At 42.6% G+C, this 20,278-nt stretch overlaps 1 protein-coding gene across 5 annotated transcripts in view; it reads right to left on the reverse strand.

Moving 5' to 3' along the window:
* The window catches only part of USH1C (USH1 protein network component harmonin), a 96,963-nt gene that overhangs the window by 37,930 nt on the left and 38,755 nt on the right, over window positions 1–20,278 (reverse strand). For 2 of the 5 annotated variants that reach the window (XM_006134598.4, XM_075928086.1), the window contains exons 12-15: window positions 13,654–13,796; window positions 8,607–8,672; window positions 2,620–2,744; window positions 2,365–2,441 (exon numbers count right to left, since the gene is read on the reverse strand). In XM_006134598.4, coding sequence (XP_006134660.2) covers window positions 2,365–2,441; window positions 2,620–2,744; window positions 8,607–8,672; window positions 13,654–13,796 — 411 coding nt within the window. Of the gene's footprint in view, window positions 1–352; window positions 1,585–2,364; window positions 2,442–2,619; window positions 2,745–8,606; window positions 8,673–13,653; window positions 13,797–20,278 lie in introns of those variants that run through there. The other 3 variants (XM_075928085.1, XM_075928083.1, XM_075928082.1) reach the window with 3 other exon arrangements.

A 20,278-nucleotide genomic window follows, 5' to 3' on the forward strand; every position in this document is an offset into this window, starting at 1 on the left:
GATAAATATAGGCAAGTTCTTGTGATAAATGCTAACGTTTTATAACTGTAGATGAAGACTCATACTGAGCACTCTGGATAATAGCGCTGTAGAATAGCAATATGTTCCCATTAATTTTAGCTGAATGCATTTACCTATAGCTCACATCAAATTCCACAGGGCCTGAGTCATCCCTTCCACATATCACTTTTTAATGGAGTCATAATTCACTCTTTGCAATTTGCTCCATACTAAAAATGTTTTTAATAGGAAGTTAATTTCTTTTTTAAAAACTGGTGTGTTGTTTTTGTGTGGGCTGAACTATTTTAAATAAATAAAAATGGTTTAAATTAAAAACAAAATTTTCCAAGCATTTAGTTTATAGTGTCCATAGATTTTAATGGTAGTTATATTAGCCCTTTAATATCTTCAAGTGCTTTCAGAACTTTTAAGCATGTAGAGGTGAAAAGCATCTAATTATACAAAATAACCAATTTGCACTTCTATCACACAGACACTTACATTTTCCAACATATAATCTACTGTATGAATGTTGGCTAGAGCAGAGATACAGTCCTGAGTTCACATGGTGCTTAGCACAGAGAAATCAATGTTAACCAACAATGCAAAGTGGTATCTGAGATGTTGTGAACATTTCCTGTCCTATTCATAGAGAAATAATTGTGCCCCAGGGGAAATGATGACCCTTTAAATGGTGACTGTGATGGATAAAGCTGATAAGTCCAGGCTGTGATCCTGACTTTCTTGCACTCCCAAAAGTCTAAATGAATGGATATACAAGTAATGCAGGATCTAGTTCAGGCTCTACCATTAAGTCCCTAATTGGTTTTGATCATCCTGGTAGACATCTGTAACATAACATTCATAATAGTAGCAAAAGATACTGAAAAAGAAAAGAAGAATGTACCAGAAAGAATAGAATATTATTTGAAACACCCACTGTGTGCTTTAGAGATTATACTTAAAATAGACTATCTTGTTTACCAAATTTTAAAAGTCCATTTTGATTGTTTTCTTTCATTATGCATCAAACTCATTTCTGTTCAAAGGCCTATTCACCACATAAGCCTGCACTTCCTGGTAAATTTTCAAAGGCACAAATGGAAGGTAAGCTTCGATTCCCATTGATATTTTGCCTCTGAAAATCTCCCTTTTAAGCACTATTTCAAAGGCTTATGAAGAGCATAAGATTTGCTAAAGGGAGCACCCCATTTGTCCGGTATTCCCATGTGTTGAACACCTCTTGAAATGTACAGCTAGCTATCAATTCCCACTGCCATCAGTGGAAGTTGAGAGCACTTAGTACTTCAAAGATCTAGCCCTCCAGATGCACTCCAAAGAAACCTGATTGCACATATTAGAGGAGAAAGCATTTGAATCCATGGGAAGTAAGATAGTCAGTCATGTATTGTCATGCTTAGAAATAAATGTACATTACTATACAAATTATTTTAAAAAATACAGAGGAGAGAAAGGAGTGATTTCACATGCAAAACCCACAGCAAATTTTCATTTATATCTACACACTCAGTACCTTGCGAATTGTGGGAAATTTCCCTTCATACCGATAAAACCATCCAAAAGCTATAAAAAAAAGCAAAGGAAAAATATTTGCTGGAGAAAAATCTAACTGATCAACCCAGGTCCACACACAATTAGTTACAAGATATTTGAAGGCAAAATGATGATGGTGTTAAATGTATGCATTGTGGTATTGTATTAAATGATAGGTCCTTTATCAGATTCAATCAAAAAGCAACATCTATACATTTAATGACATATTTACCTTATTGACACACTTTTTATGTGTAACAGATGCAACAACCAAGGGTCACAAAAAAATTTTACAGTCCTTTTCACTCTTTTTAGAAGCAAGTTTTCATACCTATTGCTTTATATTAATTGTAACAATTCATTAGCAATAATATATTGAATGAAAATAATTCAGTGATCCACACACATCCAACCTTGGCACATTTAAGGAAACAACAAAACCTTTCATTTCCTTTATGAAATACTTTTCTTCTTAAAATTTTTTTTCTTAAAGCCAAGTTCATAAAGTTCAGAAACATACTGTAGGATAATATAAAGGATATTCAGTAACTCTATTACTTATATACACACACATCAGTTGATGATACAAGAGTTCATATCATCCACATTTTTATAGGATGCAACACTAGCAATATATATTCTGAGCTCTGTGCTAGCATTTACCATCCAACAGACTGTGGGCCTTGCCCTAGCAACTGAGAACAGCAAGAATAAAAAGTGTTCAGTCTAGTGTCAAGCCTGGCTATCAGGAGGAAACAAAATGTAGGAAGAGTCTGAATCAGGATAGGAAGGCAAGGCTGAGGAGCAAACCTGTTTGTTCTGCTTTGTGAGCCCTCCATCCATGTCATCAGCTTCAAGTTGGTCATGGGCAACTCCCTTTAAATCTACTAAAGAAACAAAGGAGGAAGGAAATGAGGAGATAGAAGTGATAGCGTAAACTGAGGATTCCATGAGGTAAAAAGGGGAACCACACTGAGATCTGTAATATTATGAAAAAACAATTCCCAATTTACCCTGAAGGAAACAAGGTCTTCCCCACTGACTAGGACGGAACCAGTCACTTACTTTTGTGTTTAGGAGCAGGGGCTGGATGTACTTCCGCAGTTACTGTTTTTACAGACTTAGGTGGCTCTTTTGGTCTCCAATCTTCTTCCCATTCCTTTTTAAATTTCTCTTCCTCCGCTGTTATCCTAAATAAATATAGAAAAAAGTATTTCTCAAAATACTCACTCAAAAATATAACTTATGTAAAATGACAAATTATTTATTTTTCTTAATTTCCAAGCAGAGGTGTGTGAACGATGCCAGTAAAACGGAATTGGAAGCGTTAAATGAGGATGTACAGGGGAGGCTCCCATCTAACCTGAGCAAGGGTCAGAACTAACCTTGCTATACATTGGGTGCCTCGAGACAAAAAATATCTAGATTGATGATGGAGAATTTAACACAATATATGGCCACTGCTGCTGCTACTAGCATTCCGTGTCAAATAAACAATGTTAGGAACCACATTTTCCAGAGCAATTAAAAGACATGAATCATAAGGATTTAATTTTCTTTCTGTTTATGAAACAATTTTTGCTCCATCACGGGGACCACAGTTTTAGCTGAGTAACCCTCTAATCCTCTTGATATGACTCTTTCCATCCTCCTGCTCTCTACTGTTTTATCAACTCTGTCTTGTTGAATCACAGGGGCCATTAGCCTGTAAAATCACAGAGATGACAGCAGATACCAACGTAAGTCATCGTGACAGTGAGGCAGACAGGCTGACTTTGGAAAAGGAGTTTTTCGTTTGCTCGTGCAGCATCCTTCCCTGTTATTGCGGCAATATGTTCAATAGAGTACAACAAATTGAGAATGCCCCATCTCTCCAGGAATGAGAATGGGAAAACATTATAGATGGAAGTCATCCCTGTGCTAACACAGAATCCAGTATGTGAATGGCTGGTGTGTGTATGGTGTGCATTTTGGTACCCCAGTCCTGAGGTTGCCAGAAGCTGCTCTGATTCCCCATGAGCCATGCAGCAGCTGCAGAAATGTACTTTGTTCCACATCCAACATGCCATGACTGATTCAGAGAGTCCTGTGATGCCCTGTCCATTCTGGAAGATTCCATCCTTTAATGTAGGTAGGTCAAAAGAAGTCTAAGAAGATGATGCATGTGGAAAGTGGTTTAATGTGACAGAACAAAGGTGTCTGAATATTTCAGAATAAATTAGAGTTACAGAAAAGCTGCATCAGAACAAATATGGAATATGAAACCTCCAACCCTAATTTAGCAATTTCATACCAACTGTCATATAATTTATTAACTTTCTCTTCTGAACAATTTTGGTAAGGAACATGAAACAGTGAACCACATGATGACTCTTTGGACTTTCCCCCCTCCAGTTCTAAATGTACAATATTTAAATTACATTTATAGTTATGTCCAACTAGCTCTTTAGCACTGTTAATGGATGGTTTGCCAGAAAGCCTGGTTATTTCATACATTTTAAGTCCTGAGGGGAACATTATAATAATCTATTCTGGCCTCTTGCATAATGCAAACCATAGGACTTAAATTAATTCCTGCTTCAAGTCCAAGAGTTGTGGTTTGTAATTACAGAACATCTCTTTTAGAAAAGCATCTGCTCTTGATTTACAAATTTCCAGTGATGAAGGAGCCATCACAGTCCTTGATATGTTGCTGCAATCGTTAATTACCTTCATGGTTATAAATGTGCACCTTATTTCTAGTCTATATGTGTCTAGATTCAATTTCTAGCCATTTAATCTAGTTATAGTTTTGTCTGCTAGGACAATGAGCCTTCTATCATCAAATTTTTGTTTGCCATGCAGTTCCTTATAAACTGACCAGTCACTTTTCTTTTGATAGTCTAAATCTTTCTTTTGATAATCTAAATATGTTCAGTCTCTCATTATAAGGCATATTTTCTCTTCCTATAATCATTCATATCTCTTCTCTGAATCCCCCCCCCCTATTTTTCAATATCCTCCTTGAAGTGCAGACACTAGAACTAGACACAGTATACTACTAACAGTTGCACCAATACCAAATACAGAGGTAATTTCCCTCCTCCTAGTGATAGCCCCGTTTACATCCAAAGATCACATTAGCCCTCTTACCTACAGCATTGTTTAGCTGCAAGCTCAGATCCATCTCGTTATCCCCTAACCCCCAAGTCTTTTTCAGTCACTGCTTTCTAGGATAAAGTTTCCCATGCTGTAAGGCAGGCCTAACGTTCTTTGTCCCTAGATGTACAACCTTACCTTAGTCTATACTGAATCCTACATATCTAGATTGTGCTCAGATTCCCAAGTGTTCCCATTGCTCAATGATCTGATCTCTTGTTATTTACTCCCGCCCCCCCAATCTCTGTGTCGTTTGTGAGTTTTACTACAGGGTTGAACCTCTGTGGTCTTTGATTCTCGGCTCCTCCAACATCTGTGGTCCAGCAAGACCACAGATGTTGCTGGACTAAAGTGCCCCAGCACAGAGGTTGCCAGAAGCTGGGAGCAGAGCTGGATGGTGGGGCCAGTGGGGCCCACAGGGTACTAGAGCTTGAGGCTGACTATGCTGAGAAGCTGGAGGGGGAGCTTGCAGCTGGCTGGGCTACTGGAGTCCATGGCGGGGGGGGGGGGGGGGAGGAGAAAGGAGGTGAGCTGAGCTTATAGCCTGTGAGGCAGGAAGTGGGGGCTACAGAGTCCACAGCTGGTGGAGCTGCAAGAACCCACAGGGCTGCCACAACCAGGGGGATGAGGACAGTGGTGTCCAGTAGCTGGGTAGAGGAGCCCAGTGCCGAGGCTGGTGTCACCCATGCACATCAAACTTTCCCTGGTCCAGAAAACTCCCTTGTCCAGGACCAGGGAAGTCCAACCCAAGGGAGCCAGACCAGGGAAGTCCAACCTGTAGTAATAAAGTTATATTTTCTTTCAGACCACTGATAAAAATGTTAAATAGCATAAAACCAAGAAGTGACTCACTCGGGCCTCTCTAGAAACACACCTGCTTGATGATTCCCTATTTACAATTATATTTTCAGACTTCTCAGGGAATCAGTATTTAATTCATCCAATATATGCCATGTTGATTTTATATCAATCTAGTTTCTTAATCAAAATATCATCTGGTATTCAGTCAAATGCCTTACAAAGGTCTAAATATATTCCATTAACGCTGTCATCTTTGCCAACCAAATTTTTAATCTCCTCAAAAACAAGGTCTTTTTTACAAATCAAATCAGTGTTGGCGTTAGTTATATACCATCCTTTAACTTTGTATGAATCAAATTCTGTTTCAGCCACTCTATTGTTTTGCACTGGATGGAAGTCAACTTGATAAGACAATAGTTTCTCAGATCACCCCATTCAACTATTTATATATACTGACACCCCAATAGATATCTTTGAGACCTCTAGAACTTCCTCACTGCTTCAAGATTTACTAAAAGTCATAAGCCCACTCCAAAGTGTCTCTTGGCCAGCACTTTTAAAAGTCTTGGATACAAGTTATCCAGAAGTACTTTAGTAGCTGATGTCTAGCATCCTTCTTAGTCACTTTAAAATGGAGACTATTTTGTACTCTACTACCTGCTCCTCAGACATGAATACATCATTAACCTACTTTTTTAATATACAAAACAGAAATATTTACAGAAACTTCTGCCTTTTTGCATTATTATTGACAATTCTGCCATTTACATCTAATAGATCAACATCATTGCTAGAGTTCATTTCATTCTTGTTGTCCTTAACTCTGCTAGCCATGGATTTTTCTTTGAGTTCTTTTGATTCCCTTACCAATTTCCCACTATTTCTAGCTTCTGACTTATTGTATTCAGCTTCCTCTTTCTCCTCCACCCATGTGTTATAGAGTACCTTTTAATTTTTATTGTTGCTTTCAACTATTCAGGCTGTTTTTCTAACCCATGTAACCTTCTCTCTCAGTTGTGGGTTTTTGAGCATGTAATAAAATGTTTTAACACAGTTCTAATGATCATTTACATTTCTGTAATTAAGTTTTTTCTCCCAGCTGCTGTGGCTCATAGCTATTTTCAGCTTTGTAAAACAGGCTCTGATAAAAGAATCCATTACATAATATTACTGCTTTGGACTCTATTGTTTGCATACAACTAATACAAGCCAGTCATGATCACAGGTAAAAGTTGGACCTCTATAGCCAAGAGTTCCTTTATCCGACAACATCTATGGTCCAGCATCCTTATGGGTGCTCCTAAGCTGGAGCACTGACAGGAGAAAGCTGGCCCTGTGCTCAGCAACTCCTCTCCGGCACTCCACTTTATGGAGTGCCACAAATAGCTCTGGGTATGTCTACACTACCCTCCTAGTTCGAACTAGGAGGGTAATGTATGCATACCGCACTTGCTAATGAAGCCCGGGATTTGAATTTCCCGGGCTTCATTAGCATAAGCGGGGAGCCGCCATTTTTAAATCCCCGCTGCTTCGAACCCCGTGTAGCGCGGCTACACGGGGCTCGAACTAGGTAGTTCGGACTAGGGTGCCTATTCCGAACTACCGGTACACCTCGTTTCACCAGGTGACCTCCCCTGGTCCAGCAAATTCCCTTGTTCAGGACTGGTAAGATCCTGAGGATGCCAGATCAGGAAGGCACAACCTGTAACTTGCCAACCACTAACTTTTAGTGCTGTGATCATTTCCTCTTTATCTACTAAGGTGAGCTCTAATAGAGAATTATCCGGTGTTGGATGCAACACTTCTAGGAAACTGTCATCAACAATTTTGAGAAATCACAAGGATGTTGCAGAATTGTCAGAGATTTCCAAGATATGTCAGCCAGCCAGAAGGAACATTTTTTATCAACTATATTTGTAATTATTATTAGCTGCTTAAAACAGCACCCTCAGGATATGTCTACATTGCAACCCTATTTCAAACTACAGTAGACTTCCGATAATCCAGCACCTTTTGGACCTAGGTGTGCCGGATTATCAGATTTGCCGGAGAATCAGGAGGTCCGGTACAGCTGCACGGTTTAACAGCTGGCCAGGACACAATCTCCCTCCCTCTCCCCTCCCCTTTCCTCTTCCCGTCTCCTCCGTGCTGTAACCTGATCCTCCTCCCCCTCTCCTCCCCTCCCCTTTCCCCTTCGCTGAAGCAAAACGCTCTTCTCCATATTGTAACACGATCCCACTCCCCCACCCCCAACCTTATGCTCCATCTGGTTACAGCCAGCATGTGTGCTGAGCGGCAGGCTTTTTAAACAGCTGGTCAGGGGCGCTTGGCATTTTGATGCCGGAGTATCGGGAGTGCCGAACAGTTGGATGCCGGACTATCGGAGTTTTACTGTAACTAGCGCTACTCTCAAAAAACTTAGTCCGTGTCCACACAGCAGGTAGCTATTTCAAAATAGTGTCAAAATACTGTCAAGCTGGAGGACTTCTTACTTCCTCATTGTATGAGGAATAAGGGAAGTCAGAGGACGAGTGCTCTATTTTTGAAATAAATTCTGTGTAGACGCTCCCTATTTCAAAATAAGCTATTTCAAAATTGACGTAGCTCAATTTGTGTAACTTATTTTGATTTAAGCCCTGCAGTGTAGATGCACCTTTATAGTCCTGAAGGTAAATTTCATTCTGGTATAAAAGGTATCTATTAGAGCAAATAAAGAAAGGTTGATCTTTTTTAACTTTGCCCATCTTTTCCTTGAAAATGAAAAATTGTTTCCTTTTCATCAACATTTTTTCTATAAAGGTCTGGTTTGTGGAAAATTGAAATATTTTAGATGCTTGGGCAAAAATACAAAGTTTTAACTGAACTTTTTCACCTGACTGTTCAATTTTTTTGTTTTCAGTCACTCAAATCTTGAAAAAAATCAATTTTCATTGAATCCTAATTTTTTCATTGAAAACAGGCATTTCCTGTGAAAAATTCCATTTTGATAAAACTGCCCATTTTCTGCTGGGGAGAAACTTGGCCAATTTTTTTTGAAAAGCTCTGGAATTTAACTTCTCTTCACATGTGTTGTTATACAACATATACAGCACAGGAGGAAAATGATTACGTACTGTTCAATTTCTTTACGGTATCTTTCTTCTTCTTCTGCAGCCTTTTGAGAAATCTCCAGTTTCCTTCTATAATATAAAGCAAATTGAATTTAGAGAAAAAAAAGTTGTCATGCAGATACTAGTGTAAAATAAAATATATATGAGAGATAGAACCAATATGCACTGGGAGAATCTGAAACATGAATTTCCAAAGGTTAAAAAAGGAGTCTTCAAGATTCCTAGCCCTAATCACAACTGCTCAATGATTTCCTATGGTCTCCATAGGGCAACACATCATATCATTTCTCTAAATTCAGAAGCCATGTTGACCCTTGAAGATAACTTCTTAGTGCATTCTGTAATGGTCCAACCATCCTCTCTGTGATGGGATGGAGTCTGACCGCCCAGCAGAGTGACAACTAGGCACTGGGCGATGTTATTGTGGTAACGGGGCTCACTGATGTCCCACTTCAAGTGTGGAGGAATAGTTTCTGCCCAGCTAACTGAAATCCAGGGAAACTGAATGGCCCACGAGGCCCAAGTGATGGCTCTGAAGTGTAGGTACAGATTGAATTCACATAGCCACTTTGCTAAAGAAAAGGACACGCTCACAGACTATATACTTTGCCACAAAATTAAAGTGAGAGAAAGATGAGAAGAGATTTTCAAGGAAATACATGAAAATATAACATCCATATAATGAATGTAAAATTAAAATAAAATTAATGGAGATTGCAGACCTAGAAAGGTTATCAAGTCCAGTCCCCTGCCTTCACAGCAGGACCAAGTACCATCCCCAACAAATTTTTGCCCCAAATCTTTAAATGGCCTCCACAAGGATTGAACTCATAAACCTGGGTTTAACAGGCTAATGCTCAAACCACTGAGCTATCCCTCCCCCAAATACCCATTACAAAAGTTAATCAGTTAAATGATATAATTTTAATTGTTTGAGTGGTTAACCAGGGGGGACTGGAGCAGCCTCTGCAGTGGGACCCCCCCAGCCACTCTGCACTCTTGAAGTTTCCTAGGTAAACATGCACAACTGGAAGTGGAGAGGACTCATCTGTCTCTAGTCAATAGGAAAAAGGTGACGGATGACACAAGGTATGGAAAGAGATCAACAGGCGGCATAGACCCTAGGACTCCACGCCCTTCTAAGACCTTGTCTATACTTATGCGGAGATTGATACTCCGGAGATCAATCTTCCAGGGTTTGATTTAGCAGGTCTAGTAAGGAGCAGGCATGTAAAATCCCATGTAATCAGTTAACCAGTTCAATGTTATGTTTAACGGTTAACTGCTTAAACAGGGGTGGGGAGGGCCCGGCCAGGGGCTGCTCCTGCTGGGCTGGTGCGACTTCGCCAACAGTATTCCTCACCTACAGCGCAGTGCATTGGGCCCAGCCAGGCTGCCAGGTAACCACCGGTGATGCTTACTGGTTAACCACTGAAATCCCTAGTAAGGGCCTGTTAAATTGAATGCTGAGGGCACCCGCAGCAACCCCTGTACTATAGCTGACGGGAGTTTCTGCACCCTATAAATTCAGTTTAAAGAACATGGGCTCCAGCTACTCAATTCTCATAGCTGGAGCTGCATATCTTAAATTAAATTTCTCAGCGTGCAGTGAGACTCTGGTCACATGCCAAGTGCAGATTTATTGTGTCTTGAAATCCCACTATTTTTATTAACTTTGCTATGCTTAATTTACAGCCTGTGCTGTTGAGAGCACATTAGAAACAGTGTCCAAATTAGAAGAATTTGAACAGAGCAGGTGAAAAATTAGAAAGTACAAGTTTTTGCAAAAAAAGACAAACAAGGAAGGAAGGAAAGAATGTAACCTGTACTTTTATTTCATTGGGAAGAGCAAATGAAAGGAAAGAAGGTAGTCCAGGAGTACACATGTTCTTCCCACTCTCCTGGGCCTAAGTGGAAAAAGACAGAAGACTCGAAGGCTACGTCTACACGGGCATGATTTTCCGAAAATGCTTTTAACGGAAAAATTTTCCATTAAAAGCATTTTTGGAAAAGAGCGTCTAGATTGGCAGGACACTGTTCCGCAAAAGCACTTTTTGCGGAAAAGCGTCCGTGGCCAATCTAGATGCGCTTTTCCACAAAAAAGCCCCTATCACCATTTTTGCGATCAGGGCTTTTTTGCGGAAAACAGTACTGTGCTGTCTACACTGGCCCTTTTGCGCAAAAGTCTTTCAGAAAAAGACTTTTGCCCGAATGGGAGCAGCATAGTATTTCCGGAAAAGCACTGACGATCTTACATGAGAACGTCAGTGCTTTTCCGGAAATTCAAGCGGCCAGTGTAGACAGTTGGCAAGTTTTTCCGGAAAAGCGGCTGATTTTCCGGAAAAACTGGCCAGTCTAGACACAGCCGAAGGGTATGTCTACACTGCAACAGAAGCCCTATGACACAGCTGTAGCTAATTTGTATCAGCTGACTGACTTGCAAGGCTCAGGCTATAAAACTGCAATGTAGATGTTTGGGCTCAGAGACCCTCTCTTTTCACAGGAGAGGTCTTGAGCCTGAGCCTGAATGTCTACCTTGCTGTTTTTAGTCCCGCCTCCCAAGCCTGGCAAATCCAAGTCAGCTAACCCAGGCTCTGAGACTCAGTGCTGTGGGGTTTTTTATTGCAGTGTAGACCTACTCTAAAATAACAGGAGTTAGCAGGATATGATATTTCACATTTCAGGAACAAAGTAGAGGAGGACAGGGATACACAAAGAGGAGATGTGCTGGAGAAGAACAACAGAATGAAGCAATTGGAGTATCACTGTTGCATTTGTGTTTCTCCTTTCAGCAACTGTGAACTGCTATGTCAGTAAATCACATGATCAGTATTGCGTTCATATGGTTCTCCTGTCCAGTTCAGACCATCTGTTGTTTTATTTAAAATAAGAACAGATCAAACCTGGACTCTTTGGTTGCATCTACACAGCACCCTTAGATTGAAATAAGCTATTGTAGCACAAATTGCATAGCTTATTTTGATGCTATTTTGAAACAGTTTATTTCGTATTTTAGTGCTGTCTTCACAGTGCCAAATATCAAAATAACTCGCTATTCTAGAATTGCCCTTAAGCCTCATGGAAGGGGGTTACCAGGATGTCGGAATAAGCCACCCATTATTTTGAAATCTATTTTGAAATAACGGGCTGCTTCAATAGATGTGGATTTCCCTCGAGGAACACCAGAAACAGTATTCTATGAAAGTGCATGCTTTCTTGAGGCTGCTTCTCATGCATAGGGATAAGCAATCAAAACTATTCAGGAGGATGGATCTAGCTGCTCCCATTGGTATGTTAATTCAACTCTGGATCAATGAGGGAGTGTCTTGGCCCAGTTTCCTCTCCATGCCCTTTTCACTGGCTAGCTCCCTGGAGAAGTGGGGGAGAAACACAAAGATTTTTTACTGCCAGAGTGCACTGATGATCATGTGAGATGTACTGCAGCTGCAGAAAAGTGAGAGAAAAACCTCTCGTGTTCACTCCTTTTCTCCTGCAAGTATGCTGAGGATGTCGCACAAAGAGTTTCTCCAAAACCATACATGCTGATGACAGCAATATATGTTGTGACCAGGAAGGTCAAAAGGCCTGTTAAAAGGGAAAAAGGGCAGCTGAGACAGGGCAGCTGCAAATTAATTAAGAGCCAGGAGAGCTGAATCAGGCTGCCATAGGGCCTCTTTAAAAAGTCTTCCCTAGGACAGTGAGGGGGAGAGAGAGTGAGAAGGAGCATGGAGAGGAGTAAAGGACCCAGTGATAAGAAGACTCAGAGCGGAGGAACCACCGGCCTGCTAAAGGCTACAGGGGGAGGTGAGGTGTGGAGTAGGGAATGTTGGAGGGCTCCCTACCCCCACAGGGCTAGAAGAGGGCTTCCCGGTCAGCTGTGACTAGCCCAGGGCTTCAGTCCAATACACAATCCTTTATGCTGAGGGCCAGGAAGGCCCAGGGATAAAAACTCTGCAGGCAAGGACCCTGCTGCAGCCCTTAAAGCGTGGGATAGTGGACAGAACCGGGGTCAGGGTTTCAGGAGGGAGGCTGACCTTGCCACAATGTGTTTTACTGAGAAACATTTTATGGGCAGAAATTGTCCCTGATGTCACTGAACTGAATTTTACATGGGCTGAATTTTGTGCCCAGATACTTTCAAGACCTCGGTAAAGCTAAATGGGAGTGTTTGAAAACAACCAGTTTGCCTACAATAGCATGTCTGCAGAGACAGTTGTTCTGAGAGTTTCTTTGTATGACTTAGATCCTTTACAAAAAGCTTGGGCTTCCAGTACTCAGCCAGCTTGCTCTGTGTGGTTGTGAGCACTTTAATATGACCCAGCTATCCCATTTCACCCTACTGTGGTACCCCAAAGCAGTCTCACTTGCTGCTGTGACACACACACCTTCTGGGTGTGATGTACTTCCCATCTAGTGGCACTGAGACCACTTACGGAGAGAATAATTAGTTTGCTCTGCAGGCTTAGCTAAGAGCCAGCCGGCTTTTTGCTTGTGCAGTAGAGGCTCATGCACTAAGCTCCAGAGATCCCAGATTTGATTCCGCTGCAGATGGCTGGGTCTGCTGACTTTACAGTGTGGCTTCTTCCTCAGACCTTTGCTGACCCTACCATGCCCGTGCACCCTCCTTCTCTTGCTAGTCAGATAATCTTTTCCTACTCCCTCCCCTTGTAGTTTTCCATTGTCAGGCAGGGATAGGCGCCAGGGAGTCTTCATACCCATTATCTTCTGAAGCTGCTGGTTCCCTCCCTCCATAATGGATGGAATATTTGGATTCAGGTTTGATATCTGCAAAATACCAATAATCCCCATTTGTTACCTGATGCTTATCCATGTCTGTGTGCCGCTGACACTTTCCTTGAGGCAATGAGTCCAGAAAAATCTTAGCTCTGTAGTTACAGCCCCAATAGAAAAGGGGATTGGAGGACCACCCTTTCAGCAACTAAAGAGTTTGCGTTAATCAAGAGTGTCCTCACAATTATTTCATAGTCATTAATGCCCATTCCAATCCAAAGCAAAGTTGAGCAAACCTCCCTCCAGCCAAAGCACTTACAGTCTCTCTTTCTCTTGCTGTTCTTTGAGGATTTTGTTAGTCTCTAATGCAAGCCGCTTCTGGTGCATTAACTCCTGGCGCTCCTGCTCGTGAAGACTTGCCTCTCGCTGCTTTTCTGCCTCAGTCATGAACAGCTCTCTCCCCTGCAATCACAGCATAAAAACACATTTGTCACGAGAAATCCAATTAATTTATTTCCCCTAAAAACACAACCCACCCACCTCCAAAGCTGCTACCAGAAATGTACATTTCATTGCTTCCTCCCCTCACATCTACCAACTAACACCTCCTGTAACACTGTTTCCAGATAGCAATGATCCCAGGTGTCTGGTCTGTAAGGGATGTGGGTCCCAATCTGTGATGTGCTGAGCACTTCCGACATAGTGCTAGGCACCCTCATAGCCTAGTCAGTCTTCCTCTGCATCATCCAAGAGAAAGCCCCCTACACTTTTTAAAATACCACTTATTTTTCTTTATAATAGGATTATGCATGCAGAGTAGTGAAACACATCCATTCTTACACCTGCTTTCTATTACTGCCTACCCAAATAGTGTGAGGGCAGCATCAGAGGAGTTATGCCCAAGTGGATGTGCAAACATCACTATCCCAGGCTATGTCTAGACTGCAGGCTTCTTTCGAAAGAGGCTCTTTCGAAAGCATCTTTCGAAAGAGCCTCTTTCAAAAGATCGCGTCTAGACAGCAAGCAGATCTTTTGAAAGAGAAATCCGCTTTTTCGAAAGAGAGCACCCAGCGAGTCTGGATGCTCTCTTTCGAAGATGGCCTCTTTACATTGAAGAACGCCTTCTTTCGAAAGAGGAACTTTCGAAGGAAGGCGTTCTTCCTCGTGAAACGAGGTTTACTGCCATCGAAAGAAAAGCCGCGTTCTTTCGAAATAATTTCGAAAGAACGCGGCTTGAGTCTGGACGCAGGGGAAGTTTTTTCGGGAAAAGGCTACTTTTCCCGAAAAAACCCCTGAGTCTGGACACGGCCCCAGTATGAGTAAGAACAGGAGTAGGAAACCAGGCTAGTCACATCATCTTGTCTGTTTCTTTTGTTCTTTTTCAAATTTATGGTTCAATTAAAACATATTGACTATTTTCATCTAACAGCAACGGGGATAACATAATGGAGCTGTCTGATGGGGGCCCTTTGTGACTGATGTGGAAATCTCATAAAATCTATAGGCTACGTCTATACTGGCATGATTTTCCAGAAATGCTTTTAACGGAAAAGTTTTCCGTTAAAAGCATTTTCAGAACAGAGTGTCTAGATTGGCATGAATGCTTTTCCGCAAAAGCACTTTTTGCGCAAAAAAGCCCCGATTGCCATTTTCACGATCGGGCCTTTTTGCGAAAAAAAAAATCGGAGCTGTCTACACTGGCCCTTTTGCGCAAAAGTTTTGCGCAAAAGGGACTTTTGCCCGAATGGGAGCAGCATAGTATTTCCGCAAAAAGCACTGATTTCAGACAGTATGAAGTCAGTGCTTTTGCGGAAATTCAAGTGGCCAGTGTAGACAGCTGGCAAGTTTTTCCAGAAAAGCGGCTGATTTTCCAGAAAAACTGGCCAGTCTAGACACAACTTATGAGTCTAAGGTCAGAAGGGACCGTTATGATCATCTAGTCTGACCCCCTGCACAATGCAGGCTACAAAATCTCACCCACCCACTCCTGGAATAATCCTCTCACCTATATCTCAGATATTGAAGCCTTCAAATGATGGTTTAAAGACCCCCAAGATGCGGAGAATCCTCCAGCAATGATCCGTGCCCCACGCTACAGAGGAAGGCGAAAAACCTCCAGGGCCTCAGCCAATCTACCCTGGAGGAAAATTTCTTCCCGACCCCAAATATGGCGATCAGCTGAACCCTGAGCATGTGGGCAAGACTCACCAGCCAGACACCCAGGAAAAGTTCCCTATAGTAACTCCTATCATCCTATAGTAACTCCTGCAAAGTCAATGAAAAATTCTAATTGCATTAAGATTATGTATTATGACAGGGGTGGGCAATAATTTTTGGTGGGGGGGGGCCACTCCAAGATTTTGGGAAGTGGTCAAGGGCTGCACTTTTTTGTGGAGGAGATGTGGGGTCTAAGATGGAGGTTGGGTGCAGAAGGGCGTATGGGGTAAGGGACTGGGATGCAGGAGATGGTGTGGGGTCTGAGAGGGTGTTTGGGTGTAGGAGAGGATTCTGGCCTGGGGGAGAGGTGTTGGAGGGAGGTACAGGGTCTGGGAGGGGGTTGTGACCTGGGGCAGGGGGGTGCAGAGGGTTTCGATGGTGACCTAGGGAAGAGAGTTGGGGGGCAGGAGGGGCAGGGGTGCCAGAAGCAGGCTTTGACTGGCAGGCGCTCAGGAGCATACTGGCAATCAAAATAGGACCGGGAAATGGGTTGAGAATGGCCCTCCCCATGACATCACCCCTGCGTGCCCCTCAAGCCCTGCCCCCTGCGTCATGTCCAGCATGCAGCGCAGGTGGCGGGTCGGACTCTGCATGCCGCATACAGAGTGGACGCGGAGCCACTCAGAGTGAGGGGCAACGGCATGCGGACATGACGGCCCACCAGAAAATTCCCAGTATCAGTCCACCCCTGCAGGTGCTTACCTAAGTGTCTCCCAGCCAGCAGCCTTGCAGTACCCCCAAGGCAGGCTGGACTCTCTTCCTGCTGCAGCCCAGACTACTTGAAACTTCAGGCTGCTCCCTCCACGTGGCTCTCAGCTCCAGGAGAGGGGAAAGGCTTGCGTTGCTCCCATCCCTCAGCCAATCTCTCAGCTCCAATTGGTTCACTGTTTCCAACCAATAGGAGCTGAGGAATGGACTGGGGCTGGGAGATCACACAAAGCACTTTAAACCCGGCAGGGTGGTCCATGGGCCTGATCCAGAGGCTTGGCAGGCCAGATCCGTCCCCCCGGGCTGTATTTTGCCCAGCCCTGTATTATGAGGAGTGCGTGCAACCTATCTGGGGGGAGATATGACAAACATTGCAACCCCAAACTGTGTCTGTTAGGCTAATTGTTTTAAATGTTTTGTTTAATTGCTTTAAATGGCTGGTTAAACAGGATTGTGCTCTACTCCAGGGGACAGATCTTCCAGGAACTAGAAACAGTAGCTGCGGTTAAGATAAATCAGCCAGATTGTAACCCTGCCTTGAGAGAAACCAGCTCTGGGCAGAATTGCATAGGCTCGTTCAAACTAGGTTCTTCAGAGACCAACAGGCAAAGAAAAGACTTTTGGGCAAGTAACTTGAGTTTAAACTGACTCAGCGCCTTCTTTCTGATCCCAGACACAGGGCCTGCTATCCTGGGGACCTTCTAGTCTTTGCAGAATGGTTGGAAGAACCTGACCTATTTTTGACCACATATCTGATGGCTGACCTCTGGTACGGTTTTAGCACACATACAGGTTTGAGGGAGATAGTTCATTGTAAACCAGAGAGCTGTGCAGCCTTAAAAATCCTGATCAGAAAAGAGTGAGACATGGATCTCTGCCCAGGAGAGGTGATGGCTAAGAGTGGGGAGCCTAAAGTGAGTACCTTTGGTGGACCACAGAGGGAAATACAGGTGCAGTTGCCTTGAATCTGTGCGCTCTTGAATAGTCAAAGTCTGGGATTGCTTCAATGAAAAATACATATTAATTACGAGAGCTGGAGTCTCCATTTCACTCAGGCTCAAAGTAAATGGGGTCTGGAGAACAAACAGCCAGTAGAGAATTTACCATAGCTCCTGCGACAGCTTCCCCTCACCCCTATAACAGGGTGTGTGTCATGACACATGGCATGCCAGGGGCAGAGGTAAGGTGTAGCAGAGCAAAGATCCACTACATAAAGAACCTAATGCCAATGGCATAAAAGTTAGAATAGGTCCATAGCACCTCCAGTACTAGATGTAACTAGCTCCTTACGCCCCAGACCCGGCTGTTGAGAATCCAGACAGGAATGCTTATTTAAATGAAGTTTACAAGGCCACTGGATGATTATATTTAGTAGGATAAAAGTGAGTTATTTGTATAAATCCCCATGTCTTCAGATGAGGCTACTATCCATAAATGTTTGATGGCCTGATCTTTCAAATGAGGATTAATTGCTTCCTTCTATACGTAGAAAAATTAAATGGAAACCAAGCACGGAAAGCTAGCCAGACACATGTAATTGATTATAGCATTTAATTCATAACTAGAGATGACACAGGAGAAGTATGCTGTGAACACTGCTGTTCATAAGGATCTGTTTCTTGTCATTGCTACAATGTGATGCCTCTTGCTGTCCATTGTATCAACCTACTGTCTCATCTTATACTTGCTCTGTAAGCTTTTGGGGGCAGAGACCATTTTTTGTATTTGTTTGTTCTGTGCCTAGGATAAAAGGGCACAGGGGCCCTAGACAGTATCACAATACAACTAAACAACAATAAATCTATTGTGCATTTGGGTCTCCATGGTGAATGAAACCTTTAGTATTTTAATTCTAAAAGACTGTACCTATAATGCATAAATATACACACACCCCATTTCTCTCATCGACCTCCCATAGTGAGGCCACCCCAGAAATTCAGTTTAGGGTATGTTGACTCTAGCTATGCAGTTCTCGTAGCTGGATTTACGTATCTTGAGTCAAATGTCTGGCATAGTGTAGACCTGGCCTAAGTTAATTATATAGGGTATGTCTACACTACCCCCCTAGTTCGAACTAGGGGGGGTAATGTAGTCATACGGAGTTGCAAATGAAGCCCGGGATTTGAATTTCCTGGGCTCCATTTGCATAAAGCCGTCCGGCGCTATTTTTAAATGCCGGCTAGTTCGGACCCTATGCCTCGTGGAACGAGGTGTACAGCTAGTTCGGATTAGGAAGCCTAATCCGAACTAGCTAATCCGTGCCGCGTGTAGCCGCGTGGCATGGGGTCCGAACTAGCCGGCATTTAAAAATGGCACCGGCCGACTTTATGCAAATGAAGCCCGGGAAATTCAAATCCCGAGCTTCATTTGCAACTCCGCATGACTACATTACCCCCCCTTAGTTTGAACTAGAGGGGTAGAGTAGACATACCCATAGAGAGTATCTGGTTCTCCTACAAATGACATGTACTTTCTGGTTATTCATAAATATTTCCAGTGCTTAAAACATCAGAGAGTTTAGAAGTGTACATCTAAAATAGCTTTTTAGCTTTCATGAGAATATTTTATGCAAAATCATTTTGCATGAAGCAGAGCATAAAGCCTATTCCCCACTGTGCATGGCCAAATACTAAAGGCTAAATATCGGAAATATGTTCAGAGAGTAGTTATACAACAGATGGATTTCACCCTACTATGCTCCAGGAAGTATGATACACTCCAAAGTGGACTGCATTTTAATTGTGTACATGCTTATGCTGGTAGGGGATTGAGGTGACTAATCTAATAGTTCCTCCCGTCCCATCTCTAATTTCCAAGGTTTTTTGTGATTTTATGACCAGTGAGAGTAAAATTTGATTATGCAATGGGCCAAATGTTAACACTATGTGCCATCTATATTTGCAAAAACCTGCATTTCCTCATGCATATTTGTTTGTTCAGTTGGGCACTGACCATGCACAGCTGCCCTTTGATGTCTTTGGACACATCAGTTCATTTCCATATGAACCATTTTTTGGCTTTGCCCTCATAACTATCCTCTTTTAGTCCTCCCTCAAACAATCATTCACCTAAGTGCTGTTCTTCAAAATTATGTCAATGGAGAGACTGAGAAAAAAACAGAACAAACTTTTCAAGTCCTGAAATGGCAAAAAAACATTTTAGTTTGGTACTCTGATTTGTTGAATGTTGTTTTGTATAACTGTGCAAAGGTAATAATGCTCTTGGGAATGAAGAATATCAGCAATAACTGGTTTCTGTTGTTATCAAAGGCATGTAAACAGCCAAAGAATATGATTTATTGCATTGAATGTTTATGCTATGAACATTAGCCCTTAGATACTGTACTAGATGTTGTTTTCCTTATTTATTTTAGCTGTGCAAGAACTGGTTACAAGTAAATATTAAGGGTGATATCCTGCATTTGATCTGCAGGTTACATCAGTATTGTATTGTATGGGGCCCTAAAGTTTACTCTAAAAGGGTTTAAACCAGAGGTCCTCACACTGTGGGGCAGGCCCCCCCTAGCGGGGCAAGGAGGAACATTCAGGGAGCCATGGAGGGGCCTGGGCCAGCCCCCATGGGGTTAGGGAGGGAGTATCCAGCCATGCTCTGGCCCAGCTCCTCTGCAGCCCCTGGCTCCCAGTCCTGACCTTGGTTCTGCGTCCTGCTCTGCGTCCTCACCACAACTCCCCAGTTGCGGCTCGGCCCCTGGCCACAGTTCTTGGCTGTGGCTCCTGAGGGGGCACCGATGGATTCTATTACTGGTAAGGGGAGCGTGACAGAAAATGTTTGAGAACCAACTAGTTTAAACAGTAGAACAATAACTCCAATCCTATCCAAGTCAATGGAAATATTCCAATATCAGTAGACTTTGGATCAAGCCCTAAAGGAATGCAATACTCTTGTACAAACATTAGAAGTGGCACACTATGAAACAAAGGACTGAATTTATTTCCAATGCAATATATTTACAGAAGGAAATAACTGGCCTGGGAGTTAGAGACTCCTAAATACTTCAT

Source organism: Pelodiscus sinensis, chromosome 4 (assembly GCF_049634645.1).
Source record: "Pelodiscus sinensis isolate JC-2024 chromosome 4, ASM4963464v1, whole genome shotgun sequence".
In the NCBI taxonomy this organism is placed as follows: Eukaryota; Metazoa; Chordata; order Testudines; family Trionychidae; genus Pelodiscus; species Pelodiscus sinensis.